The sequence below is a fragment of the Ahaetulla prasina genome, chromosome 7 (genome assembly GCF_028640845.1).
Source record: "Ahaetulla prasina isolate Xishuangbanna chromosome 7, ASM2864084v1, whole genome shotgun sequence".
Taxonomy (NCBI): Eukaryota; Metazoa; Chordata; class Lepidosauria; order Squamata; family Colubridae; genus Ahaetulla; species Ahaetulla prasina.
Window position 1 is genome coordinate 7,184,231 of NC_080545.1, and position 25,886 is coordinate 7,210,116.

At 43.6% G+C, this 25,886-nt stretch overlaps 1 protein-coding gene across 1 annotated transcript in view; it reads right to left on the reverse strand.

Moving 5' to 3' along the window:
* Positions 1 to 23,749, reverse strand: part of ERGIC2 (ERGIC and golgi 2) — a 45,003-nt gene extending 21,254 nt beyond the window's left edge. Inside the window, exons 1-5 of the mRNA XM_058190486.1 lie at positions 23,640 to 23,749; positions 12,195 to 12,260; positions 11,237 to 11,400; positions 10,330 to 10,438; positions 971 to 1,017 (exon numbers count right to left, since the gene is read on the reverse strand). Of these exons, the coding sequence (XP_058046469.1) occupies positions 971 to 1,017; positions 10,330 to 10,438; positions 11,237 to 11,342 (262 nt within the window). The 5' untranslated portion in view covers positions 11,343 to 11,400; positions 12,195 to 12,260; positions 23,640 to 23,749. The remainder of the gene's footprint in view (positions 1 to 970; positions 1,018 to 10,329; positions 10,439 to 11,236; positions 11,401 to 12,194; positions 12,261 to 23,639) is intronic.
* Between the last annotated feature and the right edge of the window lie 2,137 nt (positions 23,750 to 25,886).

Below are 25,886 nucleotides of genomic sequence, written 5' to 3' on the forward strand. Positions count from 1 at the left end.
TCTTCTTGGGATTAAAATTTTTTATTTTAAACAAACCCGAATCTGGTAAGTGGAATAAACACCCGTTCGGCTTTATAATCTATACACCTTTTTTTTCCAAAGAAATTTGGATTATTTGCTTCATAAGATGGAGCTAATCTTTAAAATTTGTGCAACAATGTACTTGGTCTTAAAGATGCTATAAAACTTTTTATTTTATTTTTGCCACATTGCTAAACTGGTTACCAAAGGAAGTTGTATGTGTCATGCAAGGTACATGATTCCCAAGCAAAAATGACTCTAAGGCACCAGATTAGTGAAAAAAATTTACACTACTGACAAAACAAAAGAACTATGTTTAGCAATTCAGTGCAAATGACATTTCCTCCGCAAGTTGTAAATCATCTTCTTTTAACAACCCCATAATCCCTTGTCGGTTGGATTCTGGACAACTGAATGGAGCTAGCAGAATGTTTTAATGGCCGGATGCCCTTCCTGTCGCCAATGCGGAGTTTTGTTCAGTAGATATATTCTCATTGTGGGATCCTTCCAGTTTAACAATCGGTTCGGTGATCGCATGCTTCGTTGTGCACGTGTGCGCAGTTAGATGAAAAATCACTTTCCGCATTAGTGCTAGGGAATTAAAACAGTTGAGGGGCAGCAATCTGCTGTCCCGCTAATCAGCTGCGAAGATAAAGGTAAGTAAAGCTCAGGGGCAGGCGGGCGGGACCAGCTGATCGTCGGAACAAACCGGTTCGTTCCCAGTTGATCATCAGAACAAACCGGTTCGCTCCCAGTTGATCATCGGAACAAACCGGTTCGCTCCCAGTTGATCATCGGAACAAACCGGTTCGCTCCCAGCTGATCATCGGAACAAACCGGTTCGCTCCCAGCTGATCATCAAAGTTACTGGTTCGCCCGAACCTGTCCGAACCAGTAGAATCCCACCCCTGTACTGTAGTAAAACAAAGATCTGAATCAGAATACTTACGTTGACACTTCATTGCAACTGTGATGTCTACATTTATTCTTAATTTACTGGAAGAGAGGAAAACACAAATATGTTAATTTCACCATCGTGCTAGTGTCATTCTACTTTCTCCTGACATGTGATACAGACAGTCCTGGATTTTGCCCCATTTTGCGACCTTTCTTGCCACGGTTGCTAAACGAATCGCCGCCGTTGTTAAATTAGTAACCCAGTTGTTAAGTGGACCCGGCTTCCCCATTGCCTTCGCTTGTCAGAAGCAAAATGAGATCACGTATTCCCTATATGAGCCTGTTCCCTATTCTGATCATCTGACCACTGCAATGGTCATTAAGTGTGGAAAAATTGTTAAAAAGTCATTTTTTTTCATGCCACTGTAACTTCAAACCGTCACTAAACAAACCGTTGCAAGTTGAGGACTACCTGGACCATTTTTCATAAATGTTTAACGCCATAACTGCTTGACATTTGACATAGGAGCAGGAAAGGCTAAGCAAGAAAGAAACGCCTCCAAATATAGGAGAACTGCTGGCTGGGGAATTCTGGGAGTTGAGTCCACACAACTTGAAGCTGCCAAGATTAAGTAACACCAACTTAAAAAAGCATCATATGAGGTGGTAACTATTTGGACGTCATTAACTTGCACCGCAATGTGAAAACCTTAACGATATTCCCGATTCTTCAAAATATGGAAAATTGGAAATATGATGTCCCAGCTATCCAACATGTCAGTTTGGATGGTCCCAGCTATCCAACATGTCGGGTGATGGCGAACCTATTGCATGCTTGCCGGAAGTGGCATGCAGAGCCATTTTTCCGGGCACGCGAGCTGTTCTGTCCCCCTCGCCTCCATCCGAGCGATGGCTTAATTAGCCGGCACTATCAGCTCTGGCAGCAAACTAGCGAGCAACTGCCAAGTGACTCTGTTGTCTCCCTTGATGCCGACGAGTCACCCAGGAACAAACAGTACTTCAGCTATAGTCAAGCAGTTGATTTGCCTGTTACGAAGAGGCATAGCAGCCCTCGCTGGTTTTTATATCCTGTGGGGTGTGGCTCCATGACTCAGCACTTCCTAGGCCTGCCCCACCCCTACTTGTTGTCCCCGCCTCTCCTGCCTACGAAACCTAGGGTCCATCCAGGCCTGATTGCCATCAGCTGGGTCTGGAGTCGTGGCCTGGGGAGGAAAGAGTCAGGGGACGGAGGCCTCGTTATCTACTCCACCTGGCCTGCCTCTAGCTCCTGGAGCTGAGCCAGGGAAGCCGGTGCTCCCAAGGTAAGTCCTGATGGCCCTTCCCCCTCACTTTCTAAATCACTTTCTGGCAGGGGGCCTGGCTCGGGGGGCGCAGACACAACACGAGCTGTCACCCAACTCACCTGAAGCTGTACATGTGTGTGTGCCCCATCTGGTGTTCGGGCCTCCAGTGCGCATGTGTGCAATTCAGGGGACCAAGCTGGTCTTTGGAGTTCTCCTATGCATGCGCACGCGTTTGCGCATGTGTACAAGAGTGCTGGTGCACAGTATGCGCATATGGCATTTACCTGTGTGCATTGCATGTGCAAAAACCCGCACAAGCACAGACAATGCAATTGCGTGTGCAGTGCACAGGGGAGCAGCATGAAAGCTGCACACATGCGCAGATGGTGTGATTTTGTGCACAGCACACAGTAGGGAACGTATGCGAAAGCTGTGCGCATGCTCAGATGGTGCAGTTGCGGACACAGCGCATGGGGGAGGAGCCGCGCATTAGTGCTGTTTTAACCCATTCCCTATTAGGTAGAAGAAAACTCAGTCACTGTAAAAACAAACAAACTTTAATAAAACAGCAGATAATTACTTCATTCCCAGCGTAGTTCAACTAAATTAAAGCAAATTCCTTCCAACACAATTCCTCACAAACCTTGGTCTAATTAGGCGAAAGTTCAGAAGACACCGATACAAAACAAATGTAACAAGACAAAGCTATCAACGTTGTTTTCCGGCAAAGAGCCCAAACACCGTTGCTGGTCTTTTAAGCCTTATGGGAGGGGCCAATCATCTCTTGGCCCTACTCCCGAGTTGTCCTCTCTGCTTGATCGCTCTTGCCTTCTGGCAGCTCTTCTCATGCGTGCATTAGGAACAGGCTCCTCGTGTTCCTTTGCCTCACTACTGTCAGCCTATGGAGGCTCCGGAGTTTGCACCTCACTCCCCGATGGCCCTGGCCCCACTTCTGCCTCCGACGCAGAGCCCTCATCCGGGCCTTCCCCAACCTCCAGGACTGGCCCACGCTCTTCCTCGGCCTCATCGCTGTCTGACTCCGTTGCCAGCTCCGCAGGCTGCTGGCGGACCACAACAAGTGTGGATGGCACGCGTGTGCACAAAGCATGCAAAGCACGGACCTGTTCGGCACTCAGTGAGTAAAAGGTTCGCCACCACCTGGCCTAGACTGCTTTTGTTTAGAGAGACTGGATCCCAAATCTTTTATAAATATTTGCTGGGACACTATTCTCCAACCGAGCACCTTCTAAGAAGTGCCACCGTGGAAAATTAACATCTGGAAAGGAACAGGTTGGGATTTAATTAGATTAATTACATAGCATGAAGCCTTCCCCTTGGAGGCCAATTAGAAAGTCAGATGCCAACCTTGTTAAGAGCCTCAATTTGACAACTTGTGTATGAACCACTTCACTTGTTGAACTTGTTTGTATTCAGAGAGAGAAAAATAAATAGAATAGAATAACAGAGTTGGAAGGGACCTTGGAGGTCTTCTAGTCCAACCCCCTGCCCAGGCAGGAAACCCTACACCATTTCAGACCAATGGTTATCCAATCTCTTCTTTAAAACTTTCAGTGTTGGAGCATTTACAATGTCTGGAGGCAAGTTGTTCCACTGATTAATTGTTTTAACTGTCAGGAAATTTCTCCTTAGTTCTAAGTTGCTTCTCTCCTTGATTAGTTTCCACCCATTGCTTCTTTTTCTACCCTCAGGTGCTTTGGAGAATAGCTTGACTCCCTCTTCTTTGTGGCAGCCCCTGAGATATTGAAACCCTGCTAGCATATCTCCCCTAGTCCTTCTTTTCATAAGACTAGACATACCCAGTTCCTGCAACCCTTCTTTATATGTCTTTATATGCCTCCAGTCCCCTAATTTTCTTTGTTGCTCTTCTCTGCACTTTTTCTAGAATCTCAGCATCTTTTTTTATATCGTGGCGATTCTAAGTTCTACCATATCTCAAGACCTAAAATGGGCCTCTAACATCAAAAACATTATCAAAAAAGGACAACGAAGAATGTTCTTTTTGCGCCAACTCAGGAAGCTCAAACTGCCCAAGGAACTGCTGATTCAGTTCTACAGAGGAATTATTGAGTCTGTCATTTGCACCTCTATAACTGTCTGGTTCGGTTCTGCAACCCAACAAGAAAGACACAGACTTCAGAGGATAATTAGAACTGCAGAAAAAATAATTGCTACCAACCTGCCTTCCATTGAGGACCTGTATACTGCACAAATCAAGAAGAGGGCCGTGAAAATATTTACAGATCCCTCATATCCAGGACATCAACTGTTTCAACTCCTACCCTCAAAACGATGCTATAGAGCACTGCACACCAGAACAACTAGACACAAGGACAGTTTTTTCCCGAAGGCCATCACTCTGCTAAACAAATAATTCCCTCAACACTGTCAAACTATTTACTAAGTCTGCACTACTATTAATCTTCTCATCATTCCTATCACCCATCTCCTCCCACTTATGACTACATGACTGTAACTTGTTGCTGTATCCTTACGATTTATAGATTGTTTCCTAGTATGATTTGATTACTTATTTGTACCCTATGACTATCCTTAAGTGTTGTACTTTATGATTCTTGACGAATGTATCTTTTCTTTTATGTACAATGAGAGCATATGCACCAAAGACAAATTCCTTGTGTGTCCAATCACACTTGACCAGTAAAGAATGAATTTAACTTTCTTTTTCTTTTCTTTTCTCTTTTCTTTTCTTTTTCTTTCTTTCTTCCTCTTTCTTTCCTATTTATCTATCTACCTATCTACCTATCTATCATCTACCTATCTACCTACCTACCTACCTACCTACCTACCTACCTATCTATCTACCTACCTACCTACCTACCTACCTATCTACCTACCTATCTATCTACCTACCTACCTACCTACCTACCTATGTATCTACCTATCTACCTATCTACCTACCTACCTATCTATCTATCTAAACTGGATGCAGTATTCCAAATAAAGCAAGGAACCCATTTTACATTTCCATCTAAAGAAAGATTTACAACTCCACAATAGAAATCTGCCTTGAATTTTATTTTTCAAAAAAACAGAGAACTTCCTGCCTGAAGAAACCTTGTCTGAAGAATAATGTCTCGACTATTGTTTTCAGTCTGAAGAAAGGTGCCCAGCCTTGGCAATGTTAAGTCCAGAGGTGGTATTCAGCTGGTTCAGGCCGGTTCGGACGAACCTGTAGTAGCGACCTGACTGTCCTATATCGCTGAGGTTTGATGCTACACAAGCGTGGTTGGTGCGTGCGCGAATTCCTGTGTTGTTTGATGCTGCACGCATATGTGGTTGGCACATGCGAGCAAATTCCCATGTCAGCTTTGGAAGCCATACTAGGCCGAAAGCTTCCGTGCTGCTACTTTCTCATGTGTGGTAAAGTAGGAGGGGGGATTTAGTAGAGGGGTGTCGTATCCCACTCCTCCGCTGAAGACCAGGTCAGGGAAATCCGAATCAGGCGTGCCTCTGCAGCTCTGCCAAAGTCCTAGCAAAGTTCTCAAGGCAGGCAGGAGACCAGAAAGTGACTTCAGCAAGATATATTAGACTTTGCCTGACTTAGAGAATGCCAGAAAGCAGATCCTTTATATAGGCCATGGGGTGTGGCTCCATGACTCAGCACTTATCCAGGCCTGCCCCTCCTTTCCTTCTGTCGCCGCCGCCTATCAATTCTTCTGAAGCGAGGGTCACTCCAGTCTGCAGCTGTTGGCAATTGACCTCCCTCAGGCTCACATGCTGTGGGGGAGGGGGAGGGGTCTAGTTGCTCCGTTTGCCTGGGCATGGAGCCAGAGCTGGGGGCTGGAGGTACTTCTTCCTCCTCAGCCTGTCTGGGCATGGAGCCAGAGCTGGGGGCTGGAGGTATACTAGGACATTACTCAGCGTTCGGAAGCAGATAAGAAGGCCCCGGCTGCGGTGAAAGCGGGCGAGACACAACAAGGGGTTGCATTCTTCCTGTCGGTCAAGGTCAGGCCGATCCTGCATCTGGAGAAGGAGTGGTCCGAGTGCTGTCTCGAGACAGGATGGATGGCGATTGGAGCATGTGATTCGCAAAGGAGTCAGGGGTGGTTTTGGGGTTTTTTGATTTACTGAGGGGAAAATCCAGATCTTTCAGATTCGGATTTTCCCAGATGTGCCAGTTTGCCTATCCTAGTAAAAGAACTTTGAAAGATGCGTGCTTCGGAGTTTTACTAGGCGAGAGATTTTTTTTTTTCTGGAACGCTGACATCCCGTGTTGTTTGATGTCGCACGCATGCGCGCTCACGTTTCCGGTGCTGGGCGAACCGGTGGTGACAGAATGTGAAGCCCACCTCTGGTTAAGACGACTTGCGGACTTCCAACTTCTAGAATTCCACAAGTCTTTGTTGAAGTTCAAAACTCTTAACCTTGCCAAGGTTGGACAACCCTGGTCTAAAGCGAGATTTGATTGTAATAGAGATATGCTGTGCATTTTTTTGAAGAAGAAGAAGAAACACCGATAAAATATTTGCGTGACGCCATGCTGTGCTTTATTGAAGAAACCGCCGGAGGATTCAAAAAGTGTGAATCAAAACATTTCTGAACTCTGATGCAACATGGGGATGAGAGCAGCATAATCATGTTTAACTGAAGGCGGAGAAGAGAAAATTCAATAAAAATAATGTATTTCCCTGGGACCTCTTGCCCACGACTGCTGTATTTTGAAATTTGCAAGCGCTGCCTATAGGTTTCAGGTTGAGGCAGAAAATAGCTTATTTATCTCCATGACAACAGCACAAAGGAGCCAAACAAACAACTATTATTTCCGAAAGTGTTTTTTTTTAAAAAATCACATCAGCTTCCAGCAGAGATGCAAAATGTTTTTGGTGCCCCAAAGGCACATGTACAGCACGCCAGCGTGAGACCAAGAAACGCATGTAAACTCTCAGCTTGAAAGATGGGGGGGGGGGGGGGGAAGGCAGAAAACATTGGAGAATAACAGAAAATTGTCAAAGTGAATATAAAGATAAATTTTGGCAATAAAAGCCACTGGGGTTCTATAATCTTGTCATGTTTATGTATGTATTAGAGGTGGAGACTCTTTGAGAAATGTATGCAGCATAATTTCATTTTAATGTCTGCCAATTAGTGTACATTCAAACTATTATTCTATTCTATTCTATTCTATTCTATTCTATTCTACTCTATTCTAAGAAGAGAGTATTCTATTCTATTCTATTCTATTCTATTCTATTCTATTCTAAGAAGAGAGTATTCTATTCTATTCTATTCTATTCTATTCTATTCTATTCTATTCTATTCTATTCTATTGAAGAGAGTAGAAAACCAAAGAAAAATTCCTTGAGTGTCCAATCACACTTGGCCAATGAAGAATTCTATTCTATTCTATTCTATTCTATTCTATTCTATTCTATTCTATTCTATTCTATTCTATTCTATTCTATTCTATTCTACTCTACTCTATTCTAAGAAGAGAGTATTCTATTCTATTCTATTCTATTCTATTCTATTCTATTCTATTCTATTCTATTCTATTCTATTCTATTCTATTCTATTCAAGAGAATAGACAACCAAAGACAAATTCCTTGTGTGTCCAATCACACTTGGCCAATGAAGAATTCTATTCTATTCTATTCTATTCTATTCTATTCTATTCTATTCTATTCTATTCTATTCTATTCTATTCTATTCTATAGAAACCAGAAGAATAAGTCCCTGGCGCGCATGCACGCAGCGGGAAGGTGAGCTTCCAGTTTCCGGCACACCGGTCTTCGCGTGCGCATGCCGGCCAGAAAACCGGAAGACCAGGTGACCAGCACACACGCACACGCCAGAAATAGAAGTTGCTTCCATTAATACCAAGGCAGAATTTGAATGGATTTCAGCAAAATTGATGAAACGAGCCCAAGAAAAGGAATGAGTGTTTGCAAAACACTGTCAAAGAACAGATGGAGCTTGTATCTTTGGAAAGGGCTGCGGCCTCTTCTTAAATCAGGGCTGTCAAACTCACGGTGCGCAGGCCAGATGTGTCATGCGCTGGCCACACCCATGCCCGGTTTAGCAAAGGTGGAAAAAGTCATGATACGTCACTTGATGCTGCCGTGACGACGCGGGTTTGACACCCCTGTCTTAAACCAAGAAAGAGAGACCTTAGTTTGGTCTAGTGGTTAAGGCGCCAGGCTTGAAGACGGGAGACGGTGAGTTCTAGTCCCACCTTAGCCATGAAAGCTGGATGGGTGTCCTTGGGACAATCACCAGGTGACTGTGAGTTCTAGTTTTGCTTTAGCCAATGAAAGTCAGCTGGGTAATTTTGGCCTAATCAGCAGAAGACTGTGAGTTCTAGTCCTGCTTTAGTGATGCAAGCCAGCTGGGTGACTTTGGCCCAATCACCAGGTGACTATGAGTTCTAGTCTTGCCTTAGCGTGAAAACCAGCTGGGTGAACTTGGCCCAGTCACTCTCTCTCTCAGTCCAATTCACCTCACAGGGTTGTTGTAGTTGTGGGGAAACAACAATTAGGAGGAGGAAGGTGGGCTGGATATGTTCCATGCCTTGAGTTATTTGTAAAAAAATAATAAAGTCGGGAATAGTAAAATAAAATATAGATAAAATAATACAATATAAAATAAAACAAAAAATAATAAACAAATTCTCTGCTAAACAAATAATCCCCTCAACTCTGTCAAACTATCCACTAAGTCTGCATTACTATTACTATTAATCTTCTCATCATTCCTATCACCCATCTCTTCCCACTTATGACTGTATCCTTGTTGCTGTATCCTTACGATTTATATTGTTTCCTAATATGATTTGATTGCTTATTTGTACCTTATGAGTATCAAGTGTCATACCTTATGATTCTTAACAAATGTGCCTTTTCTTTTTATGTACACTGAGAGCATATATGCACCAGACAAATTCCTTATGTGTCCAATCACACTTGGCCAATAAAGAATTTTCTCTTTTTTTCTTTCTTTCTTTCTTTCTTTCTTTCTTTCTTTCTTTCTTTCTTTCTTTCTTTTTCTTTCTTTCTCTCTTTCTTTTTCTTTCTTTCTTTTCTTTCTCTTTCTTTCTTTCCTTCCTTCCTTCCTTCCTTTTCTTTCTATCTATCTATCTATCTATCTATCTATCTATCTATCTATCTATCTATCTATCTATAAAATAAAATAAAATAAAATAAAATAAAATAAAATATAAATTAAAATGACATCAAGGACGACTTGCCTTACTGAACTCACTGATAAACAGGAAGCTAAAGCATATATATATATGCTAAAGCATATATATTACATATATATAAGGCTAAAGCATACATATATAAAGCATACATATATAAAGCATACATACATATATATAAGGCTAAAGCATATATATTACATATATATATATGTAAGTAGGTCTTTGGTTGTTCAGGTTTTGTCCCGTGTAAAATTGGAAGTGTCTTGGCGACGTTTCGACGAAGTCTCATTCGTCATCTTCAGGCTTCAGCTTCGTGCTTCTGGGAGCAATGTGTGATCGCAGCTGTTTCTTCCTTTTCACACATTTTTCACACATGAAGATGATGAATGAGACTTCGTCAAAACTTCGCCAAGACACTTCCAATTTTACACGGGACAAAACCTGAACAACCAAAGACCTACAGACAAACAGCCGTGAAAACCTCAGAAAACACACACACACACATATATATATATAAAAGCAGTTCTGAGATACAGTAAGCTAACCCTTTTTCCTTTCACTAATTCTAATGAGGTTCTGGGATAATGGAGCTTTCTCTATTTTAAGCAGCTTGGCTACGTGGCAATATCCTCCCTTAACAGCTTTGTCCCTTAACAAATCTGTTTGCATCTACCTTACCTCCCCCTTCAAGATTGTATGTTTCTTCCTTATGTCCCAGAAGACATGTAATAATTCTGTTTTTGTTTTTCTTTAACCACCTGGCACTCCTGCTATCGGGATCTCAAGAATTAATACAAGAATTTTGCAACCGTGGTCCTTTAAAAGGCATCAAGATTGGGTTTTTTTTAAAAAAAAAATAAAAAAATAAAGTCACGTACGATCAATATATTTTAAAAAAAATAGTAATCGAGGGCAAAGCCTTTTACCTAGTATAATCCTTGTCCACTTCATATTCGTATTTCATCCAGGTGTCACGATAGACCGTAAACTCCATTATGGTTAAAAGAGCCATGGTTGTAAAAGCTATTAGAGAAACTGGAAAAAAAAAGAAGAACATAATGAGGTAAAAAATGGCATTGACTGGGAGAAGCTACAAACTATAATAGACTTAAGTGATTCTACATAGACAGCCAGTTTGGTCTGGGAGTTAAGGCACCAGGCCTAAAACCGGGGAGATGGTGAGTTCTCAGCTTAGGCCAAATTAATTCCAAAACAAAGTCCTTCAGAAAAAGTCCTTCGGCCTTATCACAAACCTTTGTCTTCTTTGGCATCCTGCCAAAGGCTTTTCTTGGCAAGAACCCCACAAAGTTCAGGAACAGGAGACTCCGACAAAAAACAATTGTAGCAACATTGCTTTCCTACAAAGAACCCAAGAGCCATTGCTGCTCTTTTAAGCCTTACTCCCGTAATCCTGGCCTTACTCCCAGGTTGTCCTTTTTGCTTTAGCAGCTCTTGCCTTCTGGCAGCTCTTCACATTCTTGCACTAGGAACAGGCTCCTCCTGTTCATCTGCCTCTCTGCTGTCCGCCTCTGGAGGCTCCGGAGTCCGTGCATTGCTCCCAGATGGCCCTGGCTCCATCTCTTCCTCCGATGCAGAGCCCTCGTCTGGGCCTTCCCTTGACCGCTCCCCCCCCGAGAAGCTGCAACCGTCATAAATAGGAATCTGTTGCCAAGCGTCTGAAATTTGGGTCATGTGACCACAGGGAACGCTGCAACAGTCGTGTGAAAAACGGCCTGAAGACAATTTTCTCAATGCCAAACGGTCGCTAAACGAACTGTCATAACTCGAGGACTACGTGAATTCCCAAAACACAAACCACCACCCAGGCTTTACCTGTTCCTCCACTTGCTGAAGTCTCTATGTAGCTTTCTGGAATCTTTGGGAAAGCATCCAATTCTTTCACTAAATTCAAAGTCTTCTTCCGATTCAGTCGTCTCATCTTCAGTCGATCCCTCAACCCCTTCCTTCATATAGACACGGCCTCTGCAGGAGCGTCACTGAGTGAGACACAAATCACAGACGTTTGTCTTAAAGCACAGCAGCTGAACAGGGTCAGGCAATAACTTGGAATCCGAAGTTCTGCAAACCCTTATTAATTATTCTTGATTTATGCTAAACTCATGCCTGGTAAATGAGATTAATTGAGGATGGGGTACTTTGCAATGTGAGCACTCCTTCTCCATCTGCTAATTTTTCCTTCCAGATACTCATGCTTCACCACACCTATGGATTTAGTAATCCCTGTCTCTGGCTAGAATAGGATCACCTGACCAGAACACGGATAAACAATTTTTACAATCCCCGTTTGCAATAAAACCTTTTTTAAAAAAAAAAAAAAAGAGGTATTCCACAGACCATAACATTATTTGGATTAGGGATTGGCTTTCTTCTTTTTCTTTTTTACTTTTTGCAACATGGGCCATGAATTATGCAAATTCCCTTTAAGGCTTTTTCCATTTACGGATACCAAGCTGCGCTTAAAAGCACTTCATTTGAAATTTCGCTGGAAAGCCAAACCCGTTAAAACACAAGACAATTTCACTCACGAAAGCACAGGTTTGCCGGTTCGTACCGGTTCAGCCGAACTGCAAGTGGGCCCACGCACCTGCCCGGCCGCAATCCTGTCCTATATCGCTGTGTTTTTAACGCCTCATGCATGTGTGGAAGGCACGCGCAAGCGAATTGCTGTGTTTTTTGACGCCACACGTACACGGGGATGGCACACACACTCACATTTCTGGTGATGGGCAAACCACACACACACACACACATCCGACAACTCAAACGTTACCTTGATTCTCTGTTTCTTCTGTGTTACCAAAGGAGGAGGAACCTGACCGGGTTTGGAATAGAGATTCTGAACCAAAAAAATGTATAGATATTAATCAGTAACGTTACAGGAGGTCACAGAAGCAGAAAAATTCTAAACAACACGGCACCCTGGCCTGAAATCTTCCATCTTTTCCAGCCTTGAGTTACTATCATGAAATGCCCGACGTGTTTTCAAAATAAAAATAATAATAATAATAATTTTGCCATATAGCTGAGTGTTTGCAGAAGTCAGGCAAAAACCTCAACCGAGAATTTTATCAGCGTTGATGCAAAAGGGACCAACGTTTTGTAAAGTTTGCCTCTTCTAAGGGGAGATTTTGCGATGAGCCGCATTCATATAGGATCTGCTGGGAGCCACTTTGTTTTGTTTGTAATTATTTTGCTTTTCACTGAATTTAGGAGAGGTTGCAGGTATCATGGGGGTTAAGGCAGGCATTTTGAGGCCCTTATGTGTCATGTGGTCAATTAGGATGCAGGGGAAAACATTTTCTTAAAAGCATCGTCCCTCTGCTTTTTAGACACTCAGTTTCATCTGCAAAGAACAGACTTTACCAAATTGATACCGCAGCAATGGGAAGAAGCTGAGAAAAGTTGGGGAAAGATTTCAAGACTTCCCAAAATGAGCAAAAGAAAGCAAACAGGTTAAATAAGATCGATTAAAAAAAAAGAGAGTTTTTTTTTTAAAAAAATGAAATCTACAGTACAGGTAATCCTTGACTTTCGATCGGTATTGAGCCCAAAATTTCCGTTGCTACGCGACGCAGTTGTTAAGTGAGCTTTGCCCCATTTTGCGACCTTTCTCGCCACGGTTGTTAAAGTGATACGGATACGTTAATAACACGGTTAAGGTGGCCAAAGGGGATCACGCGACCCTGGGACTTCAACCACAACCGAGTCCAAAATTGATGTTGCTAAGCAAGACGGTTGTTAAGTGAGTGTCCCCCATTTTACGACCTTTCTTGCCGCAGTTGTTAAGTGAATCACTGCACTTGGTAAGTTAGTAACCCAGTTGTTAAGTGAATCTGGCTTTCGCTTTGACTTTACTTGTCAGAAAGTCGCCATAACACACGACCCCTGGGACACTGCAATGGTCGTAACTATGAACCAGCTGCCAAGCGTCTGAATTTGGATCATGTGATCATGGGGAACGCTTCAAAGGTCATAACTGTGAAAAACTGGTCGTAAGTCACGTTTTTCAGTGCCGTTGTGACTTTGAACGGTCCCTAAATGAACTGTTGTAAGTCAAGGACCTCCTATACAACTTCCTTTCATGAGATATCACCGTCGGCAGGAGATATGCTGTTCGCCGTTATCGAAATAAATGAAAATAAATAAGAATTCGGGAGGCCCAATAGGACAGGATCTCGTGTTATCCATCGTGGCAGGATGTAAACAGAATAACAGCAATGCGCAAAAAAACCCCACAAACACTTTTGCACGGCTTCTAATTACAATCTGTCCTAAACGCACATCCCACAAGTATTCTCTTTACTAGGTGACTTGGAAATTGCAAGCATTTTAACAGGCGTGTTGTTTTTCCAGAGGTAACAAAACTCAATCTCGCCAAAGCATTGCGTGTGCCACACGCGAACCTCTGCTAAATTATTCTCTCACATTTTAGGCGGTGAGTTTCTATGGAGCCGTAACATTTCGCGGAATTGATTTCTCTTGGAATACAGAATGAAGCCCGTAATATTTTTATACCCAGCCAGAAACCTCTAAGCTCACTGAAGTTAGCGTGACCAACCTCTGAGTCTATAAGACTGTGCTAAAAATGTTAAATGCAGATTGGTTCCTTGGGCCAGACCACATCCTAACAAATATTTGTAAAAATGGGTGAGGTTCAGATAAGTTGACTTAAGGAACGAAAACGGAAGTGGGTGGATTGTCAAAGCCGCCACGCACCAAGTGGACATTGACAATTATAATTTTCTTCTTCTAAAAATGAGAAGCCCACCTGATTCGAAATGGGTAGGTCTAGTTTAATGAAAAGAAGGACTAGGGATGACATGTCTTCCAATATTTGAGGGGTTGCCACAAAAAAGAAGGGGTCAACCTATTTTCCAAAGCCCCTGAGGGCAGGATAAGAAGCAATGGGTGGAAACTAATCAAGGAGAGAAGCAACTTAGAACTAAGGAGGAATTTCCTAATGGTTAGAACAATTAATCAGTGGAACTGCCTGCCTCCAGAAAGTTGTGAATGCTCCAACACTGGAGGTATTTGAGAAGAGATTGGACCGCCATTTATCTGGAATGGCACAGGGTCTCCTGCTCAAGCAGGGGGTTGGACTAGAAGACCTCCAAGGTCCCTTGCACCTCTATTATTCCGTTAGTTTATCTCATCAGAGAAGGATTCTAAGCCAAGAAAATACCATCCATTTCCAAAATAAAATCTGAAACTGCAAATTAAAAGGCATCCATATGAAGACATAATTTTCTCAGAACCTTTCAGATCAATGAACCTACAATGGGGGTGGGTGGGTGGGAGAAACACTACAAATCTTGCAAAGACTTGAGGATGGAGGAGCAGTTTAAAGGTAAAGGTAAAGGTTCCCCTCGCACATACGTGCTAGTCGTTGCCGACTCTAGGGGCTGGTACTCCTCTCCGTTTCAAAGCCAAAGAGCCGGCGCTGTCCGAAGACGTCTCCTTAGTCATGTGGCCGGCATGACTCAATGCCAAAGGCGCACGGAACGCTGTTACCTTCCCACCAAAGGTGGTCCCTATTTTTTCTACTTGCATTTTTTTATGTGCTTTCGAAACTGCTAGGTTGGCAGAAGCTGGGACAAGTAACGGGAGCTCACCCCGTTACACGGCAGCACTAGGGATTCAAACCGCTGAGCTGCCGACCTTTCGATCGACAAGCTCAACGTCCTAGTTTATAAGACGTAACAATAAGAAATCAATATAGACCATTAATTTGGGGGTTGGTTTGAAAAAAAAAAATCTCAGCTCTCCTTCAGTCAAGCCACAATCTTCGCTCATAAAGCCAACGGGATGTCAATCAATTCTGAGTCATCCATGTTACCCCCTTTGGATATTATTCAGAAGTTACCTCAGAGTGGCTTATACTAACCACTTATTAAGGAGCAAGCCACAAGTGGAGATCGCACAGCCCACGCAAGAAACGAAACCTACTTAAAGGCTGATTTAACTTGGCATGTCCTGTTCTAAACCAACAGAACTTGATACTTCGATGCACAATTATCCTGTCCATTTCCAAAGATGGATGGATGGGTGGGTGGACGGATACTGGTAGACAGACAGACAGATAGATAGATATAGACAGATGATGATGGATGGATAGATGAATAGACTAGACTAGACTAGCATATTGGGACAAGTGTGATTGGACACACAAGGAATTTGTCTTTGGTGCATATGCTCTTAGTGTACATAAAGAAAAAATAAAATATAAAAATAGGATAAATATAAAGAAAGATAAAGAAAGATAAGATAGATAGATAGATAGATAGATAGATAGATAGATAGATAGATAGATAGATAGATAGATAGATATAGACAGATGATGATGGATGGATAGATGACTAGACTAGACTAGACTAGCATATTGGGACAAGTGTGATTGGACACACAAGGAATTTGTCTTTGGTGCATATGCTCTCAGTGTACATAAAGAAAAAATAAAATACACAGATAGGGTAAATATAAAGAAATATAAAGATAGAAGATAGGATAGAAAATAGATAGATAGATAGAGAGAGAGAGAGATAGATAGATAGATAGATAAACACTACAAGATAGTAGTGGAGGATAGATGATTTTGCGTTGGAAAATTTGACAATGAAGTTTACGCAGTAAGCAGCAGAACTAAGATGGGGTAATGGATCCAAATGACTTTGGATCTTAACATTAGTTGATCTTATAAACTAAGTGCTACAGAAAGACCTGTAAGGATCTAAGTCCAGGAGATCATTTTGATCTATTCAGCACTTGGTCTGGGAGCATAATACAAGTAGTCCTCGACTTACGACCACAACGGACTCCAAAAAAAATTTCTGTTGCCAAGCAAAACATTTGTTAAGTGAGTTTTCCCCCTTTTTACGACCTCTCTTGACTGCATTTCTTAAGCTGAGTCACTGAGGTTAAGTCAATAACATGGTTGTTATGCGAATCTGGCTTCCCCCATTGATTCTGCTTGTCGGACGGTCGCCAAATCACATGACCCCGGGACACTGCAACCGTCATAACTGTGAGTCAGTTACCAAGTATCTGAAATTCGATCGCGTGAATATTGGGACGGTTGTAAGTGCGAAAAAATGAGTCACTTTTTTTCAGTGCTGTTGTGACCTGGAACGATCAGTGAATGATCTGTTGTAAATCGAGGAATGCAAGCATCCAGCAGTTGATCCAGGAGCAAAATATTGCAGCAATAAAACACTGCTATCAACCTTAGAAGTTTTCAATCCTCTCTAATTCCCCTTTTGTAAAAGATGAATAAAGCACCCAGCACACGCCTGGCTCTTTAGAAAGCATTAAGTAACTGCAACAGTTACAGAAGTAAAAAACGGAGAAGATGCCAACTTACGCAGCCCTAATGTTGTAATGCACTCAAGTGTGTGAACTGTGCGGGATATTGACTTTTCTTTTCTTTTCTTTTTAATGCCAAACACAATCCTGTTCTGCAACTCACCTGCGTCCCTTTCTAATGCCCTCCAGCAAGGCAGCCTATCGGCAACTGCCAAATCCGCCTTTCGAAACGAAAACGAGGAAAGGAACTTCTAGGGATCCTTATTTATTTACTTAAATTTATTTTATTTCTTTCTTCTCGTGTGTACGTTTCTCTCCCCGGCAACCCGTATGGGTCATTCACAAAATTTTTGAGATTCCAGCATTTAAGGAAATGACTTGACCGATCTTTAATTTTGCGTTTTCTAGAACGGTGAAGAATAGAGTGGCACGCGTAGTGGGTCCTCTACAGTCCTCCCCCCACCCCCAGGCGCTCTGGAGGCGCGTAGTGGGCACGTGGGCACAGCTCCGGTGCGCATGCGCATGCTGGCCAGCTGATTTTCAGGTCTTTAGCTGATTTTCGGGTCTTTTGGGCCCACAAGAAGTAGGGAAACAGGCTGTTTCCCGCCTCCAGAGCACCTGGGGGTGGGGGGAGGACCGTTTTTCTCTTACACCTGGCTCCAGAACCTCTCTAGGAGTCTGGGGAGGGCAAAAAGGGCCTTCCCCCCTCCCGGAGGTCTTCCACAGGCAGGAAACAGCATGTTTGACAACTTCCAGTCCCTGTCAAATGGGCCGTTTCTAGCATTTGGAGGACCTCCTGGTGGGGGAGGCTGTTTTCGCCCTCCCCCCCCCAGGCTGTTTTCGCCCTCTCCCTCTTCCCTAGAGAGGCCCTGGAGCCAGGGAAGAGAGAAAAACGGGCCTACTGGGCCATCGCATGCCAGGAGTGGGGTGGGTGGGTCGTGCGCGCATGTGCGGGGGCAGGGTGCAAAGAATTATGGGTGCGGCCATGCATGCGCGCAACCCCGCCCCACTTCCTTGCACGCGATGGCAAAAAGGTTAGCCATCACTGTATTAACCCTACTATTGTTGGAAGAAATATCCATCCGGTTCAGTTCCAAGCTGGGAGACACTGGAAACATGGAGGCTAATTGGAAAGATGGTTTATTGATGGACGGGACCCACATGGGTTTTGAGGTCCTGCTGCAGCTAAACACATGGAGATGAGAAAGATATTTATACCCTCTCTTGGGTCTTGCGCTTCAGCTTCCTGTTCCTGTGCAAGAAATGTATTCTATTGGGTTGTCAGACTCCCAGGGGGCTATGTAGGGGTCCTAGCTATCACAACCCCATGGACAACGTTCCTCCAGGCCTTCCTGTCCTCTACCATCCTCTGGAGTCCATTGAAGCTCACGCCGACTGCTTCAGTGACTCCATCCAGCCCCCTCGTTCTCTGCCGTCCCTTTCTTCTTTTGCCCTCCATCGTTCCCAGCATTAGGCTCTTCTCCAGGGAGTCCTTCCTTCTCATTAGGTTGCGGTGCCCCGAAGTCATGCTATCTATCACCTTTTGTGACTTTCTGACAAGCGAAGACAACGGAGAAAACTTAACAACCCTTAACAACCATGTGACTAACTTAACAAAAGGCAACAATTCACTTAAGGCTTGTGGCAAGAAAAGTCGTAAAACGGGGCAAACCTCACTTAACCAATGTTTCATTTAGCAGCATAAATTTTGGGCTCAATTATGTTCGTAACTCGAGGAATATATCCCTCTATCTATTGGGCATTTTGGGCATTTAAATTAGTTTTTTAAGAGATGTTTTTAATTATTGTGTGTATTTATATTTTATCTGCCTGTTCACCGCCCTGAGTCCTTCGGGAGAAGGGCGGTATACAAATTAAAATATTATTATTATTATTATCTATCTATCTATCTATCTATCTATCTATCTATCTATCTATCTATCTATCTATCTATCTATCATCTATCTATCTATCTGCACGAATCAAGAAGAGGGCCGTGAAAATATTTACAGACCCCTCGCATCCAGGACATAAACTGTTTCAACTCCTACCCTCAAAACGACGCTATAGAGCACTGCACACCAGAACAACTAGACACAAGAACAGTTTTTTCCCGAAGGCCATCACTCTGCTAAACAAATAATTCCCTCAACACTGTCAAACTATTTACTGAATCTGCACTACTATTAATCTTCTCATAGTTCCCATCACCAATCTCTTTCCACTTATGACTGTATGACTGTAACTTGTTGCTGGCAATCCTTATGATTTATATTGATATATTGACCATCAATTGTGTTGTAAATGTTGTACCTTGATGAAGGTATCTTTTCTTTTATGTACACTGAGAGCATATGCACCAAGACAAATTCCTTGTGTGTCCAATCACACTTGGCCAATAAAATTCTATTCTATTCTATTCTATTCTATTCTATTCTATTCTATTCTATTCTATTCTATTCTATTCTAGCTATCTATCTATCTACCTATCTACCTACCTATCTCTCATCTATCATCCATCCAATCTCTCTCTCTCTCTCTCTCCCTCTTTTGAGAGCAGGCATCAGAATTTCATTTTTTTAATGTGTATCCAGAGAGGGGGAAAAAATCTCATTTTATTACATTCGCCAAGAGCTGTTTGGGGAAATGTGTCATCCTTCTCACTTTCACATCCCAACCACAACTGAATGAAAACAGCCTTTAAAAGCATCGCGGAGAGGAGTATAAATTTCCATGGTAATAAGCAACTTACATTATGAGCTGCAGACTCTTAACATGCTTTTCCTAACAGATCATCGTTATAAGATTTTGGGGTGCTTCTGCACCAAAAGTTCACAGTGCTACAGATCAAAAATGTATCACAACCACTAATCTTCCCTTGTTCCCCAGAGGAAACCCTGCACAAACACAACTACATCTTCCAAATTGCACACCAACTGTTATATTGCCTTGCAATCATGAGAATGGACTTACTGCAACTACCAACGGGTCGCCCGATTTGGTAGCGATGACGACGGGTGGTTCGGAGAACCGGTAACAAAAATCCCTGCCCACCCGCCCCGCCCCTAGCTGAGCCACGCGATAATCAGAGGTTGTTTTTTTTTTTTACTTTTAAAAGCATTTTTTCTTCAGCCGAAAAAATGCTTTTAAAAGTAAAAAAAAAAAAAAAGCATTTCAATCAATTCCAAGCCGCTCGTTTAACCTCGCTGAGCTTTAGTCACTGGTAAGTTAGTAATCCCACGATCAAAATGCGGATGCTTAGCAACTGCTTCATATTTATGACGGCTGCAGTGTCCCAGGGTCATGTGATCACCTTCTGACCAGCAGTGGGGAAGCCGGATTCGCTTAAAACAACCGAGTTACTAACTTAACAACCGAACCGATTCACTTAACAACCGTGGCAAAGAAAGTCGTGAAATGGGGGGGGGGAGAAACTCACTTCACAGAGGTCTCACTTAACGGCGTAAATTTCGGGCTCGGTTGCGGTCGTAAGTCGAAGACTCCCTGCACTAACTCGGAAAGCTCTGTACTAACTATTTTAAAGGGGAATATTGGTAGCTCAGGGTTGACATGGTCTCTGAACTTGCTTGTTTTCTTTGTAGACGTTTCATGACCCAACTAGGTAACATCATCAATGCTAGTAAGGTGGGGGTTTGTTGTCAGTTTATATTCTGGTGTCTTGCCCTGTGAGTGTTTGTGGTGGCGGTCTTAAGAGATTCTTTGGTTGGGCTGTTTACGGATGGCTCTTTGGCAGTTTCTTGATTGGGGTAGAAGGCTTACTCGATAGTTGGTCTGAAGTTAAGCTTGGAGTTACAATGCCAGGGAATTCCTAGCAGCCTGACAAATCAGCCATCAACAGACACATAGAGGTTAACAATTATGGATTACTGCAATGCTCTCTACATGGGGCTCCCCTTGAGGGGCACCCGGAGGCTTCAGTTAGTTCAGAATGCGGCTGCGCGGGTGATAGAGGGAGCCCCTCGTGGCTCCCGCGTGACACCTCTCCTGCGCAGACTGCACTGGCTACCTGTGGCCTTCCGGGTGCGCTTCAAGGTTTTGGTAACCATCTTTAAAGCGCTCCATGGCATAGGGCCGGGCTACTTACGGGACCGCCTGCTGCTACCGAATACCTCTCACCGACCCGTGCGCTCTCACAGAGAGGGACTCCTCAGGGTGCCGTCGGCCAGGCAGTGCCGTTTGGCGACACCCAGGGGAAGGGCTTTCTCTGTGGGGGCTCCCACACTCTGGAACGAACTTCCCCCAGGACTTCGTCAACTTCCGGACCTCCGAACCTTCCGCCGCGAGCTTAAAACACATCTATTTATCTGCGCAGGAGTGGACTAGATTTTAAATTTATATTGGTTTTAATGGGTAATTTTTTTTTTGTTGTTTTTGTTTACATTTATACCCCGCCCTTCTCCGAAGACTCAGGGCGGCTTACAGTGTATAAGGCAATAGTCTCATTCTATTTGTATATTTTTAACAAAGTCAACTTATTGCCCCCCCAACAATCTGGGTCCTCATTTTACCTACCTTATAAAGGATGGAAGGCTGAGTCAACCTTGTCAACCACAAAATTGTCAACCACAATTTTTATATTGTTTTTAAAATCTGGCTATGTAGAATAAGTTTTTTAAGTGTTATTTTATTTTGTATTTATATGTATCTTTTTTATTTGCCTGTGAACCGCCCTGAGTCCCTAGGGAGATAGGGCGGTATACAAATGTGATAATAAATAAAAAATAAATAAAAAACAACGTCTATAGGCTATGCAAAAAGAGTTCATCAACTAGCCCAAAAAAGGGAACCAAAAGACTCCAGGCCCTCTCCGCTCGTAATCAGAACACAGATCAGCATAGATTAACTCGAAGGTTAACATCAGACCAACCATCAATCCCCCCAATCAAGAAACTGCCGAAGAGCCATCAGTAAACAGCCCAACCAAAGAATCTCTGAGGCTGCCCCCACCAACACACCGACAGGGCAAGAAAACCACAATATAAACTGATAGCAAACAAGCACTCCTTACTAGCGCTGATGATGTCACCTAGTTGGGTCACGCAACGTCTGCCAAGAAAACCACCAACCCTACAAGTCCCCTTCTCTTTCTCTTCCAAATCCAAACACCCCACTCCCTTCGGGCACTGATGATGTCACCTAGTTGGGTCACGCAACGTCTGCCAAGAAAACAAGCAAGCTCAGAGAGCAACAGGGACCTCCATAGTCCCCTCTCCTCCTCTTCCTCTTCCCTTCCGCAAACCTCCTTCCCTCCCAGCACTGATGATGTTACCTAGCTGGGTCGTGCAACGTCCGCCAAGAAAAAAAAGTCAGCTCAAGAGAGCACCGAGGAACCTTCCGCTAAACCATTTTATTAAGGAACAAAAGCCTTAGGGAAAAGAGGAAATAGAATAGAATAGAATTTTATTGGCGCAAGTGTGATTGGACCACACAAGGAATTAAGTTTTGGTGCATACGCTCTCAGTGTACATAAAAGAAAAAGGGAAAAAAAATACATCAAAGGTACAACATTTACATTTTTACAACGTTTCATTTAATTAATTTAATTTAATTGTAAGAAAAATTACATTTTTACATTTTTTACAACATTTTTATGCAAGCCAGCCGCAAACATAGATCCCGCTGCCCACAGCGACACACACATACTATATATATATATATATATATATATATATATATATGTATGTATGTATGTATGTATGTATGTATGTATGTATGTATGTATATTTGTTTTCTGAGGTTTTGACAAACGAGTCCCTAACACGAGGAATGACACCAGACCCACACTCACGAGGTCCACACAGGATGTCACCACCACACATCCACCCAGAAAGCAGACCCAAACCCACACTGATCATGAAGCACGACCAAGGACCAGAAGCCAGACCGCAGCTGCAACATTAGCTATTTCAAACCCCTCCAATCCATACATACAGCAGACAGACACCCACTATGAAGATGTAGCACGACCACAAACACGAAGCCAAACAACAGCAATGCAACTCACCAGCTGAAATCCCCCTGCAACTCAGATTAATCTGAGCACAACCAAGCCCCCACCCAAACAGGACACCCCCCCCAGCCAATCAGAGCACAACCCCCCCATCCAATCAGATCACCGCCAAGCTCCCACCCAATCAGTTCAAACCCCCACTAGCAGTTAAAAAGGAAGAAACAGCTGCAATCACACATTGCTCCCAGAAGCACGAAGCTGAAGCCTGAAGATGACGAATGAGACTTCGTCGAAACGTCGCCAAGACACTTCCAATTTTACGCGGGAGAAAACCCGAATAACCAAAGACCTACGTATATGTATATGTATGTATGTATGTATGTAGTTAAAAAGGGTGATTTAACTTGACACCTCCTTATTCTACAGATGGGGGGGGGGACAAATAAAAACATCAGCCCAAGCACATGGGTGCAATTGCAACTGTTTGCAAACAACACCCCCCACCCGGGGTCTTCCAAGGTGCAAAGCCCCACACACACACCCTTTGGCATCCCTGCCCTCCCTGGCACCCGATTCCCACGTAGCCCCAGGTTCAAAACCCCCGACAGGTTTTTTTTTTTAAAAAAACAGGGGAAAAAACCCCCCAAAAATGACTTTCAATGACTTCCAAAGCCATTGGGGCATGCCAATTGTCCGTTCTCTTGCCCCCGCAGGGTTTCAAAGCAGGAGGGCAAAAATCAATCAATAAATAAGTAAAATCCCCGCTTTCTTTTCCCGTGTACAACATTCACACGTGCAGCGCAGACAAAAAGAGGGAAGGCTGGCGGGGTCACGTGCGCCAAAGCGGGACCCGGGAAGGGGAAGGGGGGGCGAGACGGATACCACCCCCCACCCCAAAGACACCCCACCCACGGGAAGAGGGGACCGGGGTCGGACAAGGCTCACCTTCCCCGCCGCATCTCCGCGGCGGCAGCGGCAGCTTCGGGTCCGGTCGGGCGTCGAGCCGAAGAGCCGAGCGGGCGAGCGGCGGGGACGCTCGGAAAACCCGAAGAGCTTCGTCGAATGGAACGCCGCGACGTCAACAAACTCTGGCCAATGAGAGCGCCGCTTCCCGGCTCTATGCGGGATGCCCGCCCCTTTGGCTTCCTGGAAGATTTTCTTTTTTTTAAAAAAAAACAAAAACCAACAATAACAACGGGAAGCTAGGACATGAAAGCCCTTCTATAAAACTCCCCTCCTCTATGGTTTTGTCATCGGACTCCGCCTTTGCCTCCTCGCGCCCTTTCTATCCCCCCCCACCCCTCGCCCTCGGCGGTTTTCACCCGAGCTCGTTTTAGAGCCGTTCTGCCAGAGGGGGCGCTGTTGCCGTTGCAGAACTTCCTTCGGGGAACTTTTTTTTTTAATTTAATTTTGTCATAACTATACATAAACATCGTCATAAGTAAAAAACATATCATGAATATATATATATAGTTTTATTAATCTTAATTGAGGTTTTATTGTGTTAGGGTTTTTAAAGTTTTAAATTTTTTAAATTTTTAAATTTTTAATGTCGGCCTTTTTCTAATATGCATATATATACATATATATATGTAGGTCTTTGGTTATTCGGGTTTTCTCCTGCGTAAAATTGGAAGTGTCTTGGCGACGTTTCGACGAAGTCTCATTCGTCATCTTCAGGCTTCAGCTTCGTGCTTCTGGGAGCAAATTGGGAGCAGAAGCACGAAGCTGAAGCCTGAAGATGACAAATGAGACTTCGTCGAAACGTCGCCAAGACACTTCCAATTTTACGCGGGAGAAAACCCGAATAACCAAAGACCTACATACAAACACCCGCGAAAACCTCAGAAAACATATATATATATATATATACAAACAAGTAGAAGGAGCACCCATGGGATCACCCCTCTCACCTGTCATTGCCAATCTCTACATGGAACACTTTGAAACCCAAGCTCTAGAAAAATCTGATCACAAACCCAAACTCTGGCTCAGATATGTAGACGACACCTTCATAATCTGGCCACACGGGAAAGAAAAACTTGACAACTTCCTCACACACCTCAATAGCCTACACCCCAAAATACAGTTCACCATGGAAACAGAAGTTAATAACCAACTTCCCTTCCTGGATGTCTTAGTCTACAGAAAACCCAATGGCTCCCTAGGACACACCATCTACCAGAAGAAAACACACACAAACCGCTATCTGCACGCACTCTCACACCACCACCCAGCACAGATCAACTCCGTAGCCAAGACACTCATCTCCAGAACAAAATGCTTAGCTGATGAACAACACCTAAAACCCGAACTAGACACTCTCACTAACGTACTAACATCCAATGGATTCCAAACAAATAAGATTACCAAGCTAATCCAAAAAGAACCCCCCACTAAAATCCAAGACAGAGAACAAGAAAACGGCACAGCCCTCCTCCCATATATAAAAGGCACCACAGACAGAATCAGCAAGATCCTCCACAAACACAACATCAAGACAGCATTCTGCACAAACAGAAAAATATCCACCATCCTAAGAAACCCCAAAGACAAAATTGAGTTAGAAAATCAAGGGTATATGAAATCCCATGCACCGCCTGCCCCACCACATACATTGGACAAACCAACAGAAGAATAAGTGCATTGAAGAACACAAGAACTCATTCAAAAGAGGAACCAACTTCTTCCCTGGTCCAACACTTTAAAGTCACAGGACATGATATTGACTTTAAAAGACCAGAACTATCGCCAAAACTGAACACTTTAACAACAGAATAATCAGAGAAGCCATTGAGATAAACGCCCACACAGCATGAACAAAGCGAGATGACACCTCCGCCTACCAGCCATTTGGAAACCCACCCTTATTGACAAACGAGTCCCTAACACGAGGAATGACACCAGACCCACACTCACGAGGTCCACACAGGATGTCACCACCGCATCCACCCAGAAAGCAGACCCAAACCCACACTGATCATGAAGCACGACCAAGGACCAGAAGCCAGACCGCAGCTGCAACATTAGCCATTTCAAACCCCTCCAATCCATACATGCAGCAGACTGACACCCACTATGAAGATGTAGCACGACCACAAAGCCAAACAACAGCTATGCAGCTCACCAGCTCAAATCCCCCTGCAACACAGACTAAACTGAGCACAAACAAGCCCCCACCAACACAGGACA